This window comes from Hypomesus nipponensis, chromosome 11 (genome assembly GCF_054491055.1).
Source record: "Hypomesus nipponensis isolate SF chromosome 11, ASM5449105v1, whole genome shotgun sequence".
Classification (NCBI taxonomy): Eukaryota; Metazoa; Chordata; class Actinopteri; order Osmeriformes; family Osmeridae; genus Hypomesus; species Hypomesus nipponensis.
The window spans coordinates 5,132,203-5,151,030 of NC_140371.1; the positions used below are offsets into that span (position 1 = coordinate 5,132,203).

Consider the following 18,828-nt stretch of genomic DNA (forward strand, 5'->3'; position numbering starts at 1 on the left):
ACCCGCAGAGAGAGGGAGACAAGAGGGAGGAGAGTAAGAGGGAGGGGTAAACCAGGGAATAAAAAAAGAACGAGAGTACTCTCACTCTGCCTCTCTGAAGCAGGAAACAGGAACTACTGCTTCATTAACATGCAAATTGTGACACTGGTGGGAGGAGAGAAGAAGAGAAGAGGAGAGAGAAGAGTGGAGCGAGGGAAGAGGGGAGGGCAAGAGTTGGGGTGAAAGATGGGAGGCGGGAGACAATTAGAGCGAGAGAGAGAGAGATGAAAGAAAAAAAAGAGACTGAGATGTGTGTGACCACTGAGACGTGTGTGTGTGTTGCAGAGACGCAGCATCTATTTTTGCCCGCTGCTAAGGGAGATAAACACACTCAGTAGGAGCCCAGAGGCAGAGGGTCATTACTGCACATAAACACACACACACACACACACAGACACATGCACAGAGACGCACACACACACATAGGCACACACTTTGCTTCTTGCATGACTGATCTCTCCCCTCCTCCTGCCTTCATCTCAGTCATCCATCTCTTTTTCTGTCTCTCTCCCTCCATCTCACTCCCTCTGTTGCCAGGAGAAGAGAACAAGGGTGTTAATCACTACAGACAGTATCGATTAAAAATGCAAAGCCCACCTGGAGCGCGCAGGGACACGAGAACACACACATTCTCTTTCTCTCTCGCACTTACACACGCGTGCACACACACACACACACACACACACACACACTGACAGGATCACCGTAGAAGCGGCATGTGAACAGAATGACTTTACTGCAGCCTGTCAATCAGCCCACTCATTCTCTCTCTCCATGTATTTCTATTACTCTCTCTCTTTCCTCTGTCTTTCATTTCTTGCTCTGTTTTCATCGCTTTGCCCTCTTTTCACCTTCACCTTTTCACACTCCACTACACAAGCACACACACTCCCGTACCCTAGTACACACACACACACACACACACAACTACATTGCACTCACAGCACTACTCACTCACACACAACTTCATTTACACATTCTCATGCACACACACACAGGTTCATACACACACCACAAAGGTATACTAACACACACATACATGCCATTACTCACACACGGTTATGTACACACAAAACTATACACACACACACACGCACAGCTAAACACACACATGCACATCTCCACACACACACACACAGTCCTCAGCACGATGAGAGGTCCATCCTGGTTTACTGAGTGACTCTGGAGTGGAGCTCTGGAACGAAGCAAAAATCCTCTTGATCTCTCCCAAACACACACGCACCCAGTCACCCAGTGGGTCTCAATGCCAGCTCCTTGTTATTGCTTCATACAGGATCCCCCCCAGTAAGACTCAACAGGAAGCCCTCAGTGAGGTGTGACAGCTGCGGTCCCCACACGCCAGCGCAGGGACAGACGCTGTTCAGGCGAGTGTCGTACATGCTGTCAGACAACAGACTGATGGCTTAGCAGCTAGGAAACCCATTAGGTCTGTCATCTCTCTCTCTCTATTTCTCTGTCTCTCTCTCTCTCTCTGTGTCTCTCTTTCTCTCTCTCTGTCTCGCTCTCTCTCTCTCTGAGTTCTTTATGCCACCCTCTATGTATTTCTGTCATCTCCATTGTATTATTTTTCTATGATTCCATCTCTACGAGTCTTTATCATACTCTGTCGTTCTCTCTATCATGTTCTCTCTATCATGTTCCCTCTATCATTCTCTCTCTCTTCATTGTCTGTCACTCTCTGTCTTCGTTTTATCTGTTCCCTTATTGTGACTCCTACACACCTTGTCTTCTGATGCATATCGAGAATCTCTGGCTTTTTAAAATGGCGAACTGTGAACAAAGGCAGACATGAGTAGAAAGCCACAGTGTGTGTTGCGTGTGTAGTGTGTCTGTGCCTGTTTATATTAGTGTGTGTGTATTTGTGTGTAGGAGTGAGTGTTTGCGTGTGATTTAGGAAATGGCTTGCTTTTTCCAGTGCCAGATATTGGGCTTTGAAGCTGTGAGCCTAAGGGAATGTGTTTCTCTACTGACTACACAATCAACCTCTCTCTGCCCACAGTCTCTCAGTCTCTTTCTCTTTCCCTCTGTCTCTGTCTCCCTCTCCCGCTCTCCTCTCTGCTTCTTTCTCTCTCTCACCCCCACTCCCTAACCCTCACTCTCTCTCCCACTCTCTCTGTCTGTCTCTCTCTCTCTCTCTCTCTCTGACTCTCTCACCCTCACTCTCTGTCTCTGACTCTCTCGCCCTCACTCTCGCTCTTTGTCATCTTCAATCTTTCTCTCCCTCCCTCTTTCTCTCCAACAGGAACATAGACAGTCAGATCTTGTTCTCTGAGTCAGACGCCTCAGTGAAAATAAAGATGGTCTCTCTCCGTGTCTCTCCTGGTCTGAGGGAGACGCGCTGTAATAGTTGGACAGAAAAGCATTCCAAGTGCACACATACACATGTATGGACACACACACGCATTCGCACAAGCACAAACCAATGCTGACATATGGCTGAGAATGTTTCACCTCAATAATACAGAAAAATTACTGACAAATCAACGACCTTCCGCCAAACACACACTCCTCTGACAAGGGTTGCATATCACCTCTGAAAACACATCATCAACAAAACACAGACACCACTGCCTGGACCTTTACTTGTCCAGACATACGTAAACAACAACAGCATGGTCGCCTTGTGGTGTAGTCTGAGAAGCACTCGTAGATCCACCTCAAAAGCTCTACTTACCTGTCTCACCCTGGCTTTTGTCTTTATGGATCCTCTACACATCACACGCACACCAAAACAAACAGACGCACATAAACAATCGGGGGGACACAGGCGCGCACACACACACGCATCAAAAATGCACTCCAAATCCCTCTGTGCTTACCTCCTTTCTGTTTGTGTCCACACAGCCTCTAAGACACCCGAGGTCGTGCACACAGCCCAGCAGGATCGACCACGGACAACACGCCGGACACCTGGAGAAGAGAGGTGAAGAGAAGGATGAAGAGAAACAAACACAGTGGACGGAGTGGCGTGCAGAGTGAGAAGAAAAAGAGGAGGAGGTGGAGGGGCAGCTCTCCCAGATCTAGGGGTATAAATATGACGCAGAGGCAGCAGTCTGAACCACTACTCTCCCTCTCCTCCTCTCTCCCTCTCTTCAGCCCCATCCCTCTGTACCCACAGAGAGAGGGGGCACTGTATCCATGGCAACGCCAGAACAGCAGTAGGTAGCTGTTAGAGAGCTTGCTGGGGCACAGCAGCGTCTCTCCTCATGCACACACACACACACACGCACACACTGCCAATCAGTCTCTAGCTCCCACGGACATGCCTCAGGCTGCTGTTGCCAGGAGAACATAGCAACAAGGCATTAGACAGCACTGCAGCAAACACAGACAGGTCAAAATAGGCAGATAGACAGGAGGTATTTGTGGTGGATGCGTAGGTATTTTAATAAACAAGTACTGACTTAAAGACAGATGTATGTGTGTTTGTGTCTGTGTCATCTTGCTTTCTGCCTTTGATACAAGCATGCAAAATTTTCTCTGCTGGCAGCAGTGGTCCTTCTAATGAGCAGAGACACAACCACAAGGTGACCCAATTCAGTCTCTCTCTTTTCCTCTCCCTCCATCACTGCAGTTTTTTCCCTCCTACTCACCATAAGCCATCCATATTTGCAGTAACAAAAATGGGTCTACCGATGGATCATATCGTAACAATGTATTGATTAACACAGTTTAGTGCTAAGGTTTATGCAGAAGTGTCTAACAGTTAGACATATTTTATTCTTCTCTGGCATTTGAGTACAAGATAATGATATAACATTTTGCTGAAGAAACACCCATGGCCAGGTCTGGAACTTTTTGTTCTATATTTGCCAAATCTTAAATTGCTCGTCCTATCATTCCATCCGCATGCACCTTCTACAACAATTTGAGACAATTCCCAATGTATTTAGACAATTGATAAACTTCAGAGAGCATCTGCCCTGCTTGAATATAGTAGACGTTTTTGTCATACCTGCGTACGGCAACGTTCTAGTTCCCACCACTACGCCCCTCCCCAACCTGGTCAAGCCCGATCGGGCGGGGCTGAACTCCGACCCTGTGTGCATCACTTTGCCGGGAATGCAAGCACCACGTGTGTCCACGCCGGTCTGTTCCTCCTGTGAACGATTCACAGTTTCACCGAGCTGCAGGATAGTTGTAAGATGGCGGCGCGGTGGGGAGCAGGCGAGGAGATTTTAAGTGCCTGCAATATGGAATTTTTCTCTACTAATACACTAGACGAGGTAAAATACAACTATTTGAATTCTCATCGTAACTTTTTTTTTTAAGAGCGTCATGTAAATATGCAGCCTGTGCGTGGTCCTGGCCATGTGTTATACATGCTTGCTAGGATGGGACTCGAGAAGTGACACGTGGATACATCCATACAGTTCTAAATCTGGTAGGACTTTTAACAGACAGCAAGAATAGTTTGAACCTTATAAACTGGAGTACTTTATACGTACTAGTGAGTCCTTGACGTTAAGCTTTTGGTGAATTATGTAAGCAGTACCTGGATAGCTATCACCTAATTGTGTGCAACGTGTTAGCAGCCTAGCTGGTGCGCTACCAATGCACCAAACATGAAGTTAGCTAGCCAATTAATAAATAAAGGCCAACTTTGAGTGATGTGCCCAGCTTGGATGACACTTTAGGAATGTTTTCTTGCATTCTCCATTCGCTGTCAAGAATAAGTTGTTCCAGGACAGACAAATTGTTTACCAATTCCGTAATGCGTTTCAAATTTGCCGTCCACTATCGTTGTTTGAATTGTGTCCGACGTGTGCGGTAAATGACAACTACCCAGTCAGATATTAATGTTACTGTGTAATATGCCAATGATTATAGTTCAGTTTTTTTGAAGAATCTATTCTTCATTTATTCATCTTAATTTCATGCCGGTGTGATGGACTTCTTTGGGGCCTGTGACTATCGAATTGATTCACTCACACGTGGTGAAGTATGACGCATTCAGGATGCAAGTTATTCCATGAAATATGAAACATTAACAATTAAATACACGTGTCTTTTAGTCCAATAATATATTTTTGTGCCAATCAGACAACTATCCGGAGCAATGTCAACAATTTCGAGTGCGTATTGAATCTTGACAGCTTTCAACAGCACATAAACTGGTTTGATTGCGTTTGTGGAAGGTGTGTGGCTGTGGAAGGTGTGTGGCTGTTATCAAGTAAAATATAGGAATGTTGGTTGTATTGTCATTTCAATTGTTGAATACAAAATCATAGTCATACACGTGCTATTTGGATGGTGAACCACATGTTGTTTTGTGGTTGGAAACAGCTGACGAGCGCTTAATCCTAATCATGAATGCTGTCAAATGTGACTAAGTTCTGCATACTGTGAATCTGCTAAATGCCAACCATGTTGAGTACGTAAAAAAAAGTTGTATTATGTTCAGCGTCTTTCTCTGGTGTCCACGAGGTACTGAAGGACTTCCTGCCATGTCCCACGAGCTGAGTTTGTTGTAGTGCAGCACGTGGGCTTGGGATTTCCTATGGGCGAGGACGAGGCGCATTGGGTGCGGAATAAAAATGTCCGCGCAGGGTCCGGTTCAAATGCGCGTTGACGACACGTGGTTTACTTGGATTTTAAGAGCGTATTTGTACGATCATGAACAGTATTATAAGAATGAATATACATTTTTAGAATATGACCACAATCTATGTCTATCTTCATAGTCAGATTCAAAATAAAAGTGTATCTCAAACAGCCATTTATCAATGTCCCACTTGTCCATGGGGTAAAATTATTACCCATGATTAATGTAGGTGTATATTTTTACATCAAAATCATTGTATTAAATTATGAATAGTAAGGAAACTTAATCAATGTAGTGCACACGTTATTTTACTTTATTGGTCGTCTGCAGCCTGATTGCGCAGTTCATTAGCTAGCTGCTTTGCTGTTTATTTCGTGCTATTTCACCCCAGGCTTTTGTGCTGAGATTGAGGCCATTAAACATGATGAAACGCACAATGTGCCTCCATTCACTAGACTTTTCTAATTAAAGAGACCGTTGGTTCCTCCAGGCACCCTGTATCATTTGTTTTGATTAAATGTGGTGTGAGCCAGTAAAAGTTCACTGTCTGCTGGAATCATGTGGGATGGTTTGGTCTGGGATAAGGGGCCAGGCGTGGTCATGTGATGCTGTTGTTAGACAGTGGGGAACACAGCCTGTTGCACTCTCAACTGGAATTTTGAATTAGCTTGAACCCTTAGGGGTACCTTCTCAACAATCTTTCCAGTAGATGAAACATACTGGAACTGCCTGAACTGGCTCTGACAACCCTTTTACAGTTATGTATGGTGTCAGTTTGTCAAAAGTCAAGAGCGCGTAGATTATTTCACACTCGCAGATATAAACTTTTTCACTTGCTAAAATATAAGTATCGTAATTTTTGGACTATAAGACGCACCTTTTGTCGCATTTTTCGACCCTGCAGCTTATATAACGGTGCGGCTAATCTATGGATTTTTATGGCGAACGGTTAATACATAGGAGCTTCCTCAAGCAGCCATCTCTTTCCTGACAATCCCCTTCTGTGCACAAACCCTTACAAATGGTAATTAAACATTAAAACACCTGCGGCTTCTAGTCCAGTGCGGTTTATATGTACACATAATTCAATTTAGCTGCTGCGGCTTATATAACGGTGCGCCTTATAGTCCGAAAATGACGGTACTCCCGCACAGAGTTGTACAGGTAGCTGCGAGCGCCTGACCAGCACTTACTGGGTAACTGCTTGAGGAGTGACATTTTGCACGCGCAAGTCTAGGTACCTTTCAACGCGATCACCACCACAGGGACACCCTTGTACCTTGATGGACAGCTTGCATAACAAGAAGCACTGGGTGATTAGCCTGGCTCCCAGCCCAATTTATCCCCGCCCACAAAAAAAATTTGGTCGGGTGGGTCTGGAGTAGCTAGTTTGGGGAAAAACTAGATCCGAACAGGAGCTGTTCAGACCAATCAAATTTCCAGGGCGGGCTTTATACAATGATGGACAGATGATAAACAGTAACGTAATCAACAACGTCTACAAAGTGCGCTTGGGTTGAATTTGTTTTCAACAAACAACATATTACGTTGCTCTGATTGGTCGTAGGTCTATCCAATTGAGCGACGAGGCATTTATTTTAAGAGTTTGGTTGAAACACGCCCGTAGTCACAGCCCAACGGAGAGTTATCAGACTCATATTCTGACTAGAATTATGAGTATGACAACGTCAGGCTACTGAGTGATACCACACCACATAAACATCTGTTGGCAAATTTTAACTATTTGCATGTTCCAACCAAATTTCAGAGTAAATTATTGTCTTGTTGGATGAGGCCCCCCATCTATCAATTCACCCCCCCCCCCCCCCATCCGCTGGTAAACCCCACCCTACCACCGTAACTAATACAAATCCACAATATTCCTCTTCCTCCTCTGGGTTTTCTTAAACGGACGAAACTCTAAAGAAACACAGCCCAGGCTTTTCTCTTTGTTTACTGCATCCGATAGAACAACAACTATCTGGCATATTGGCAACACAAAAACAAGACACCAATAAAATGTATGACTTTATAATGGGTGGCGGGCAGCGCAAAGTATTTTGACTTACAAGGGGGGCGTGCCCCTCGGAACTTGGCGCCTCGTGGAAAAACTATGAATTGTATATAAAGGGAGAAGTTTTGGCTGAAATACGTGAGACTTGAGAGCCCTGCATCCCCACTGTCTGGTGTAGCATCACCTCCCAGCAACATGTCCCTGTGCGAGCAGAGCTAAAGCAACGAGGGAGTGCCAAGCGCTCACAGCTGCCTGTGCAACTCTTGGCTGTTGAATTTTTGCGCGAGTACTTGTATTTTGCGAGTGAAAAGTTCGTATCTACACGTTATGGTATTCTTCTGTAACCTTTCCAACAGCAGTAGGCGTGTCACCCATCAGTGTCGCTCCCTTCCACACCGCAATGCGAGCTCGGGTTCTCTGGCACTATGACCGCAAAAACACCCTTTGTAAATACTGCGTGTAAACCAGCTAACTCTTCGAAGGTGCAGTTGGGTGCCATTTATCCTGATTAGGAAGTTAAACCAATTCAAGTCGGTTACACCTACTGGACTGCTATGACAGATGGTTCATTTGCATCATAATTCACTTCTCAAGAGGATGGGTCAGTTTTAGCCGGCTCCACAGGTCCCAGTTCAGTTCATACCAAATCCTCATCAACCTGACTAGTGAAAACAATCCATGCCGAATTTAGACAAGGCCTCAACCTTAATGTTGTTCTCTGACCCCTGTTCTACCACCCCTCCCTACACACTCCTACCTCCCCATCTCTCCCATCTATTTCCACTGTGTCCTTCTCTCCCCCTCCATCCTTCCCTCTCCGCCCCTGCAGGAGGTGGATGCACCCGGGGACAGCATGGGGGATCTGGGGCTGGATGCAGCAGAGGCCCTGGGCACCCTCCAGGGGTGCCTGGACCCCTCCATCCTCTCCCTCTTTGAGGACGTTCCCACAGGGGAGGTGAGGCTTGCCGATGCACCTTAGCAGAGCTGGATGACAAATAGATACAAAAATATTTGTAAAGATGTACAAATATTCAACAAATCTATAGTGTGTAAAAACACATGCATACATGTACATACACACACACACCCCTGATGTTGATGGATACAAAATAACAATATTTTCAGTCACAGAAGTTGCCTTTTTATAACAACCTGTTAGCAACTCCTTTACTGAGAGGAATCCTATTAAGCCTCACCACAGCCAAAGTTCCCCCTCCTCCTGCTGTAACCTTAGGCTGCCAGACAGGAAGGGGGCATGTTGTTAACAGTGTGTGTGTGTGTCCAGGGTAAAGGCCTGGACGAGGAGAGCGAGGCGACCCTGCTCACTGCTCTGACAGAGATTCTGGACAACGTGGATGATGACAACCTGTCTCCGTTTGACACCCTGCCTGACTCAGACTTGCTCTCTGCTCAGAAGGGCCGGGAACACTCTCCGGTCAGTCTCCCTACAGTTGCTACACACACACACACACGGAACTCACACCCCACGCACTCTCTCACACACACACATGCGTGTACACTCAAAGGAAGTCACTCACATAGACTTCCACGAGGAGATGTTATTGTCTTGTCGAGTGTGTTATTGTAGCTTTGATTTACGTCTCTCAAACATGTAACATGTTTTGCTTTATAGTCCAGTTTCCCAGATGTGGATTAAGTTGAACCCCCTTGTAAGAAAGAGAAATTCAATGAAGATCTCCATTGAAAAAGCTTTTAGGCAAAAAGACCAGGCTTAATCCATGTCTGGGAAACTGGGCCTGGAAGTGTTGTCCTGTCTTTGATAGTGATGGTTTGTAATGTTGTTGTTGTTGTGCTCCTTGTAGCTGAGGAGACTGCTGTGTCTGTCTCGCTCACCTCCAGAGAAGAGCTCTTTCTGCAACAGCAGACAGTTCTCCACTGGGAAGGTACTGAGAGCCCTGTGCTGTCTTACTGGCTTCACTTCTAATTGTTTAGTTTCTAGATAACCGTAAACAAGGTGTGGAGGAATGAAAGCAATCCTGTGGGTGTCTGTGGGTCTAATCTCGGATCGACGATTTTCTGGTGACAGTAGTCTTACCAGAAGTTCTCTCTCTGTTCCCCTCAGAGCCTGCCTAGGAGCCTGCCTGGCTCGCTCCAGCGGAGCGATGGCGAGGAGGAGGAAGACGGGGAAGCTGGCTCCCTCACCCTCAGCCCAGCCAGCCAGCCGTCCTCCCCAGGAGAGGAGCAACTGAGCTGGGCAGGACTGAGCCTCCCCTTCCCCATAGCCCTGGAGGAAGAGGACGGGGATGGTTTGTCCCTGAGCCTGGGGGACCTGGTCAGACACATGCACCCCTACTGCATGACTCTGTGTGTGGAGGAGGGCAAGGAGCAGTTGCTCCCAGAGGGAGGCATCCTTCTGGAAGTGGTGGACCAGGGGGAACATGGAGAACCCATCCTGGCCATCCCAGACCTGTGTCTCCCCATCTCCCTGGCCCAGATCCACGGCTCCTCAGAAGCTGAGCTGAGGGTTCCGGAAGAGCCAGCCATCTTGGAGAGGCCAGAGCTTGGCGAGGTCATAACCGACGAGGCCGCTGTTGAGACAGCGAGTCCCGTGACCCCGAGGTCGGAGGTCAGGGGCGAGAAGGTAGTCGCTAGGAGACCCAAGGAGGAGACGGCGGAGAAGAGCCCGTCTCGGAGGAAAAAGAAACGTAAAGAGAAGGAGGCAAAGGCGGGCCTCTCTGGGAAGGCGGTTGCGGCCGTGGGAGGCCGTGTTCTCCGCAGCACCTCTGCCCGCCGAGCAGCCCACGATCTGCCCCCCAAACCCACTGAGGAGAGGAGCAAACCAGAGACTAAGAAGAAAAAAAGTGTCTCTTCTCTAGCTGTTGTCTCAGCCCCTAGAGCCGACCAGGCTAAACCACGTGTAGCGGTCAGCACCTCAACACTACCCTCTCCCCCCAGCCTTAAGGTCGCCATGCCTCCGGTGTCCAAACTTGACAGGTTGCCCATGGCAACAGCCCCTGAGAAGCTGCCCCAGCCTGTTGGTCTGCCCCCAGCTGCCCCTGCAGCGCCCCTCCCCCAGTCCCACTCTACTGATGCCTTATCAATGACTGCTGCCTCTCTGATGGAGCCCTTACCCCCCACCGGCCCCCAGGCACCTCTGGACCCCACTACCCCCTCACCCAGCGAAGACCCCACCCCCACCACCCCCGTAGCCTCCACCACAACCCCTGAGGCAGCCCCAGAGCCAAAGCCCAAGCCTCTCAGCCTCCAGCAGTACCGGCTGCTCCGCCAGCAGAAGAGGCCAGTGCAGAGGCTCGAGGACCACAGCACCAGGTGGCCCAGCCTCCCCGAAGCCCCCAAAGAGCTGTGTCCCATCCCCTGTCTTCCTAGCCCTGACCCCCGGGACCCCCGCCGCCCCCTCCTCCCCCCGCCTGGGAAGAATGAAGAGGTGGAGGTGAAGCCTGCCTGGCAGCCCATGGGTCCTTGTGCCCCACCCACCCCCGAGGCCTTGCTGGCCCCCCCTGCCTACATGGTGGCCTCCTCCAAGGCTAGCTCTGCTACCTCCACCCTGGTGAAGCACGGGTCCTCCCCGCCCACGCAAGCTGTGCCAAACTCAGCCACCCCCTCCCAGCCTCGTACAGCTCCTGCCTCGGCCCCCAGTCCCATCAAGGCTCCACAGCCGACCCCAGCCACTCCGGCCCTGCCCAGCACACCCAACGCCAAGCCCTCGGCCCGTGTGCAGACCCACAGTCCTACGAACAACAAGCCTGCGGCGCTACAGAACAACACCCGGTCAAAAACGGAAACCTTGAAGGCGTCCGCTGTCCAGCCAGCTGCCCATATTCACACCAGGGGTGGGATCCATTCTCCGCCTGCGGCCTCGTCCCCTGTGGTCCCCAGCGCTGCCCCATTCAAAACCACTACAGCCCCCCCCACCCCTACTGCTGCTTTGTCTTCACACACCCCTCCCAGCACCACTGCTGCTATCCTGCCTGCCTGCAAGCCTTCCGCCACCCCAGCCTTGGCCCCCAGGGCCCTGGCCCGGGTGGCCGGCCCCCTGGCCCACTCTCCTGGCTGTATGCCTATGAAGCCTGGGGCTCCATTTAAGGCCACCCCAGCCCAGCAGGCTCCTCCTAAGGCCAAGGGCCCCACTCAGGAGCTGATTGAGTCCTTTACCACTGAGATTGGTGAGCCGAGGTTGAGGGTCTGAAGAAATCCTGTTGATTGTTGGGTTAAAGTAGTATTAGTCCAGCCTCTGCATGATGGTGATGGTTTGGGTTGCAGGTATCGAAGCGATGGATCTGACCAGTCTGTTGGAGCAGTTTGAGGAGACCCAAGGTGAGCTCTTAAAACACACACACATTCACACTCACACACTGAACACAATATTATACACACACACAGGTCTCCAGATCCGTCAATTCACCTCAGTCATAAAACAACTTGGCAGCCTTAACGTCGAAATACATTTGGTTACTTGGTTCCCCTCATTGCCGGCTCTCCAGAAGGCTTCCAGGTGTGGCTGTTGTATCCATGGGGGTGGTACTGAGGGCTTGTTCGGGGGGCCACCGTGTCTGCTGCCAGCTACATTTGGAGTCAGAGGATCGTGTGTGTGTGTGTGTGGGGGGGGGGGGTTGTGTTGTATGTACCCATTTTGGTACCCATCTTGACTGCGTGGTCACATTAGGCCACGTTCGTCCATGTGTGCATCTCTGGGTAAGAAGAGCCTCTTGGTGCTCTGGTTCTGGCCTGAATGCTCTGGTCATGCAGAGCTGCGACTGGAGGTGATGGTGGACTTCCATCCAAAGACGGCTTGGGCTCGTGAGTTGCTCCCCTAGACATGTCTACTGGCTTCAACCAGCGGCCAGGCACAGAGCGAAGGTTGTGCTTATCTTCCTCTGACTGAAGGGCCCAGATAAAAACCTATCTTTTCAGGTGCGATTGAACCCTTGTCTTAACCATCTTGTCCTCATGATTCCGAGTTGAATGTTCAAAAGTCACAGGTTGGAATGCGGGGGACTCTTCTAGAAGGAGGGTTCTAGAAATCTTAACTTGCTTCCCCTCTTGAGTGGGTCTCTGATCTGTCAAGTTAAGGATTGGTTTAAGCTAGGGGTTCCTCAGATCAGTGATGCTCAGAGAGTAGACTTGCAGGGCCTTGTTCATCAGAGTCAGAGATGAGTGTTTGTGTGTATGTGGCCCTTTAAGAGTGCCAGGTCAGCTGCTTTGTACCCATGTGGCTTAGCAGCTGGAATTTTGCCCTGTCCGCAAATCAATTTAACTCTCACTCTGCTGACTAGTACAGGCTCCAACAAAGAAGGCGCCCAGACCTGTCTGCGCGAGACAGAGAGTTGAGACTGCGTGTGTGTCCCTGACATCCAATAGGTGCTTTGTGTTGGCCAGCCTTAATGGCTGGGCCATGTTTACACCTCTGCTTTTAGTTTAGGTGAACTGCAATACTAATGAAGTGTAGGCGTGTAGAAACGTTCCTCCAATTCACAAAGTAATTCTCTACTAATAAAATGTCCCTGATGGGGCATCTTTCCCCCCCATCTGTGCGCGATGGAGGATCTGTCCTTGAGAAGCAAAGCCAGGCCTGTCCTTCCCTGCCATCATCTGCATCCCCTCGCTCTCATCCTCTCCCTCCCTCCCTCCCTCCTGCTGTCCCTCGTTCCTCCCTGCCCTATCCCCCACTCACCCGCTCTCTTCCATCTCTCCCCCCAGCCAAAGAGGAGCAGTGTGTTCCGGAGGTCTCTGGTAGAGCAGCCGCTGTAGGAAACTCTAGGTGAGTTACCCTACAGCCACCATGCTGCTCTGGGTGTGTGTGAGAGCGAGCCAGCTGTGTGTGTGCGTGTGGTAACTTCCACCAAGACCTGCCGCAAAACAAGCCGTTGCAGCATGCGGATTGGCTCTGGGCAAAAACCCAGCTCTGTCCTGCAGTGCTAGCGGCCCCGGGCTCTGTGCTTTCTGGGTCACACCCAGCACGGCAGATGGGCAAGCAGGCGGCGCGCTGACAGGTGTTTGTGTTGCAGGGTGCAGCCAGTTCTCGACAGGACTGCTGTGGAGCGCGTGAGAGCCGAGGACCTGGCCAGCACCGCAGGTGAGACGACAACGGTACAGATAGACAGGTCGCCATCATGTTCTCAGAACGAACCTAACTGTGCTTTTCCTCTCTGCTCCCACCCCCTCCCTCCACAGTCTTGACTCCTCCAGCCACCCCCCCTCACCAGATGTGGAAACCCCTGGCTGCTGTGGCCCTCCTGGGGAAGAGCAGGGCCTCCGAGGGCCCCAAGCCTTCCTCCTCCAAGGCCATCCAGATTGACGCCCGGCCCCTGCCCTCCAACAAGCACCGTGGCAAGGCCCCGGCCAACTCCCCTGCCCCCTGGGTGGATCACACCCTGGCCTGCCTGGACCACGATTACTGCCTGCCCAGGGAGCCCACGAGTGGAGAGTCCATGAGCGGGGAGCCAGGCAAGCGCTGGAACGTCAAACAGCAGCCCTCCATCAACATCAAGACCATCGAGCTCCACAGCCCTACCACCACCACCACTGCTATCCATCCCCCCCAGGCCCGCCCTGCCTGCTCTCCCTCACCACCCCTGGGCATGAGGACCCCCCCGCAGCCCCCCCAGAGCCAGCCCTTGGATGACAGGACTGAGCAGGCTCGAGGAAGCTCTGTGCTGGAGACCCCCGATGCGTCTCCCACCAGGCTGGAGGTGGAGGCTTCTCCCGTGGAGAGCAGCCCCAGGAGAGGCCCCTCGGGGCGGGCACATAGGGGCTACGCCGCTGCGTCCCGCTCCCCCAGCCCCAGGGAGAGGAAGCGAGGCAGGTCGCGGAGGAGGGGAAACAATCGCTCCCCCAGTCCTGCTTCCAGCGGCTCCGAGTCCAACTACTCCGAGGAGTCAAGATCACGCTCTCCCCCTAAAAAGAGGTTAGACACGCTTTCTCTTCTCACTATCTTTCCATCAGAAGTACAGATTATACACACAACAGTGCCTGCATATATACTTCTGTCCACTAGGTGGCCTCTTAACACGTAGCTAGCACCTCAGACTTTGTCCTTCAGTGGCATGCTGGGATACGTCTGTCTACATGTTGCTGACTCCTCCTCCTCTGCTCAGGTACCGCCCTCGTCACTCTGAGAGCAGCTCCAGCTCCTCCTCCTGCTCCTCCTCACGCTCCTCGGCCTCCCGCTCTCCCCCCAGGAAGAGGAGGCACTCCTACTCCTCCTCTCGTTCTGGCTCCTGGAGCCGCTCGCGCTCCCCGCCTTGGGGCAGGCAGAGCCGACCTCACAGGTAAAGCACCACACGCCAGCGGGACGTGTACTGGCTGTTTTTGTGAGAATCAGCCGTGAAACCGTCAATTCAGTTTTTCATGGTGATGTGTATTAAACAGCACAACCCTTATACCAACAACCATATTTGACACACAAACATAAGACAATAACACAAACCATTTGGCCATGAATCAGATGGGATCAGAAGTAGCGCACCCCTGAACAGCGTCTCACAAGTTCGGATCTCCATACAGCTCTATCTAGCATAACACAGACAATTCCATCTAGCATTCTAGAGTGGAACCACAGAATCCAGCATACACCAGTACATCCAATCTGATGGCCCTGAACTCCAAAGAACATCCTTCAACACCATTTTATAGTACACAGTTCTCAAATGTCATTGGTTACAACGACTGCTCCAGTGATCAATTAACTCTAAAAAAAACTCAACTCGGCTTAATTGTCCAGCCCCTGCATCCTGTAGGCCGCAACAGTTAGTCACAGGATGTCTTTAGACAATGGACACAGAAGCCTTACAGATCACATCACACTTAAAACACATTCATTTTACATACAACAGATATTTCCATATCAGATGCCTTCTATATGGGCTGAAGGCATTCTCTACTGAGATTCTGGGTTCATTAACATTGCGTTGTATAAATGGTCAGCATATTCTCTGGATTGACTGAATTTCAAAGAAGGGTTTGGGGATAGGTCCTGAGGTGTGAGATCTGGAATATTGTTAACAACTCCCTCCCTCTTCCCCTACTCCCATCTCTCCGTCTCTCTCCCAATCTCCCTATCCGTCCCTCCAGCCCCTCCTACAGACCAGGCTACAGGCATACCTCCACAGAGAATAGCGAAGAGGTCAAGAGGAAGAAGCAGAAGGCGATTGTGAGTAACGCTCTCGTCTCACATAGACCCTGTAGCAGAAGTACGCCCGCACAGCCGTGTGTGTTTCAGGTGGCTTCATTTTGATATTGTGTCCCCCTTCTCACACACACACACACACACACAGGAGGAACGAAGGGTCGTGTACGTGGGCCGCATCCAAGGCACCATGACCAGGAAGGAGCTGAAGGAGCGCTTCTCTCTGTATGGAGAGATAGAGGAGTGCACACTACACTTCAGAGACCACGGGTAAGATATGTCTGGACAGGTGTAGCCACATGCCACACAGCCCGTCATCCATCTCCAAGTCAGATCTGGGTTTCCTCTGAGGAAAGCAGGAACGTAGATGGACCTGTGAGCATCTGAGCCGCTTTAGTGCAGCTGTGGGACTAGGGAGGCAATTTCATGTGGTGACCGTGACTCGGTGCACTGACTTTGAACCTGTGAGGCCCCTTCAGTGGCATTTCAGGCCAAGCTTCAGTGCTATAGCAACTCCAGGCTTGCTTATAACTGGGGCCTCCAGGCTACTTCTCCTGGTCGCTCTTTTAAAAGCAACTCACACGTCCTCCATGTTGACGACCTACAGGGCTTCTGAACTACAACGTCTTTCATACTGTACCATGTTTCTCTCTGGGGTTAGAGAAAAAACACTAGCAAAATGATGGAAGTAAAGCACACAATCAAAGCAACCTGCAGTAATAAATGTTTAACCTTTCTGATTATCATGTTCTCCAAGTTCTCTCTTTTTCAAAGTTCCCATTTTCTTTCTCTCCTTCCCAGTGATAACTATGGGTTTGTGACTTACTACGACACAAAGGATGCCTTCACGGCCATTGAAAATGGGGGCAAACTACGCAAACCCAATGAGCTGCCCTTTGACCTATGCTTCGGAGGACGCAGGCAGTTTTGCAGAACGAGCTATGCTGACCTTGGTACATGTTTATATCCATAAAGGGATAGGAGGATACTTTTCAGTTATAAATGAATGTTATGCAACATTTAATTAATTACTCACATCACGTTCCCATTACCCTTTGATATAGTTATATACTATATAAGAGTCTAATGACTTGGTATGGCAGTGGTGTCACAGTTCAGTATGTTTTCAATACAGCAACAAAGCATGCCAGGGAAAAGTTTATTTCTACCTGTCTACTAGTTCATTAATGTCATTGGAAATATTAACCATCGCTCTCCATTTTTCTAGATTCGAATCGAGAGTATGAACCTTTGCCTGTGAAGGGCAAGTGTGATGCACTAGACTTTGACACTTTACTGAAGCAAGCCCAGAAGAGTCTGAAGAGGTAACAAAAGGGTGGACTCCACCATCAGACAGACAGGTGGGCAGACGGCCGAATGAATTTACGGACCGTTGCGCCTTACTTACCTCAGAGCCATTGGTTGGCTCCTTACCTTCAACGCTGCCTTTACAATTAATTGTCACTGTTTTTGGTTGTTTTTATTTTTGTTTGTATTGTTTTGTTTCTGCAAGCTAACACCTTCTATTGAAGTGAAGATTTGTATGAAAAGAGAAAGTTGGAAAAAAAAGTGAATAAATAAAAAATATAATTTTTTTTTAAGAAGAATTTATTTAACTGTATAATCAGATTTGCCATTATGTATGGAAAAGAAACGTTTTAAAAATGGGAAAATAAGTTGAATTGAATATTCCCTGTAATGTTTGGGAAAAGGTTGAATTGCATTGACGAAATGTACTGCAAGCCTGAATAAACCAAAAACTTGAATCGAGTGAATTGTCTTGGATCTTCTTACAGGCACATTTTGTAATCAAGCAAATATGATGTTAAGAAACGTATGTGGGGATGTAACCGTAAATGTGATGTTGTGCACAGGGCCGGATTAACAATTTTCTGTGCCCTGGGCAACAAGGCTCACTTACCTGAAAGTGATGCACGGGCACCATCTCGCAGTCTTTTTTCTTCCCCTGACTCCTGTTATCTTTAAGCCCATTTTAGAAAAATTGACCTTGCCTATTGTCAAAGTTCGTTAAGCCACTGAGATAGGGAAGGGCACCCACAGCGAGCTTGGGAAGTTGAGTGTATTTGGTTTTGCATTTAATCGGAATCAGAAGGGATTTTATTCGCCATGAATGTTTGCACAAACAAGGAATTTACTTTGGCAGGGAGGTGCATACATTAAACATATAGGAATATTGAAACTTAAATATGTGGACTAACTATACAAAAGGAGCAAAGTCTAGCTAATACTAAGGGGGGTCTAGCTAATACTAAGGGGAATCAAATATAAGTAGTCATTTACAATCTAACCTAAAAAATCAGTGCAAGAGAACGATACAATAGTGCAAATTGCAATGTGCAGGGTGTCATTGTGCAGCTTATGATTTAAAGTCAGTGTGAGTCCTTGGCCTTGTTAAAGTGGCCAACAGCGGATGGGAAGAAACTGTTCTTGTGGCGTGAGGTTTTGGTCTTGATGGACCGCAGCCTTCTGCCGGAGGGGAGTAGCTGAAACAGAGAATGTCAAGGGTGGGAGAGGTCAGCCACAATCTTCCTCGCTCACCTCAGGGACCTTGAGGTGTGCAGATCCTCGAGGGAAGGCAGATTGCAGCCGATCACCTTCCCAGCAGTGCGGATGATACGCTTCAGTCTGCGCTTGTCCTTGGCAGTGGCAGCAGCAAACCAGATGGTGATAGAAGAAGTGAGGATGGACTCAATGATGGCTGTGTAGAAGTGCACCATCATTGTCTTTGGCGGGTTGAATTTCTCCAGCTGCCGTAGGAAGTACATCCTCTGTTGTGCTTTTTTGGTGAGGGAGCTGATGTTCAGATCCCACTTGAGGTCCTGGGAGAGGATGGTGCCCAGGAAGCGGAAGGACTCCACAGTGCTGACTGGGGAGTCACTCAGTGTGATGGGGATGAGTGGGGCTGTGTTCTTCCTGAAGTCCACAACCATCTCCACTGTCTTAAGAGCATTGAGCTCTAGGTTGTTCTGGCTGCACCAGGTCACCAGGTTGTCAGCTTCCCACCTGTAGTCAGACTCGTCCCCGTCAGAGATGAGCCCAATGAGGGTGGTGTCGTCCGCAAACTTCAAGAGTTTGACAGAC

General features: G+C 49.3%; 1 protein-coding gene and 1 non-coding gene across 3 annotated transcripts; both read left to right on the plus strand.

The window, feature by feature from the left end:
• The first annotated feature begins 4,134 nt into the window (after positions 1–4,134).
• pprc1 (PPARG related coactivator 1) lies at positions 4,135–17,496 on the plus strand. Of its 2 annotated transcripts, XM_084710109.1 has the most exons (15): positions 4,136–4,286; positions 4,394–4,444; positions 8,449–8,574; positions 8,905–9,054; positions 9,443–9,523; positions 9,703–11,764; positions 11,862–11,915; positions 13,299–13,359; positions 13,607–13,674; positions 13,773–14,505; positions 14,696–14,869; positions 15,672–15,750; positions 15,875–15,996; positions 16,528–16,679; positions 16,955–17,496. In XM_084710109.1, the coding sequence occupies exons 1-15, from the start codon at positions 4,206–4,208 to the stop codon at positions 17,053–17,055; spliced, it is 4,095 nt and encodes a 1,364-aa protein (XP_084566235.1). In that variant the 5' UTR covers positions 4,136–4,205; the 3' UTR covers positions 17,056–17,496. The 2 variants fall into 2 exon arrangements, with proteins under 2 accessions (XP_084566236.1, XP_084566235.1); XM_084710110.1 differs by lacking the exon at positions 4,394–4,444 and having other exon boundaries at positions 4,135–4,286.
• On the plus strand, positions 16,172–16,311 carry LOC146267843 (small nucleolar RNA SNORA50). Its single transcript, XR_014724693.1, has one exon. It is a non-coding gene; the product is annotated as a small nucleolar RNA SNORA50 (small nucleolar RNA).
• Positions 17,497–18,828: the final 1,332 nt, after the last annotated feature.

Coding starts and splice junctions, on each gene's coding strand:
- pprc1 (XM_084710109.1), top strand. CDS start 4,206: ATGGCGGCGCGGTGGGGAGCAGGCGAGGAGATTTTAAGTGCCTGCAAT. Junction 8,575..8,904: donor AGGACGTTCCCACAGGGGAG/GTGAGGCTTGCC, acceptor GTGTGTGTCCAG/GGTAAAGGCCTGGACGAGGA. Junction 15,751..15,874: donor GGAAGAAGCAGAAGGCGATT/GTGAGTAACGCT, acceptor ACACACACACAG/GAGGAACGAAGGGTCGTGTA.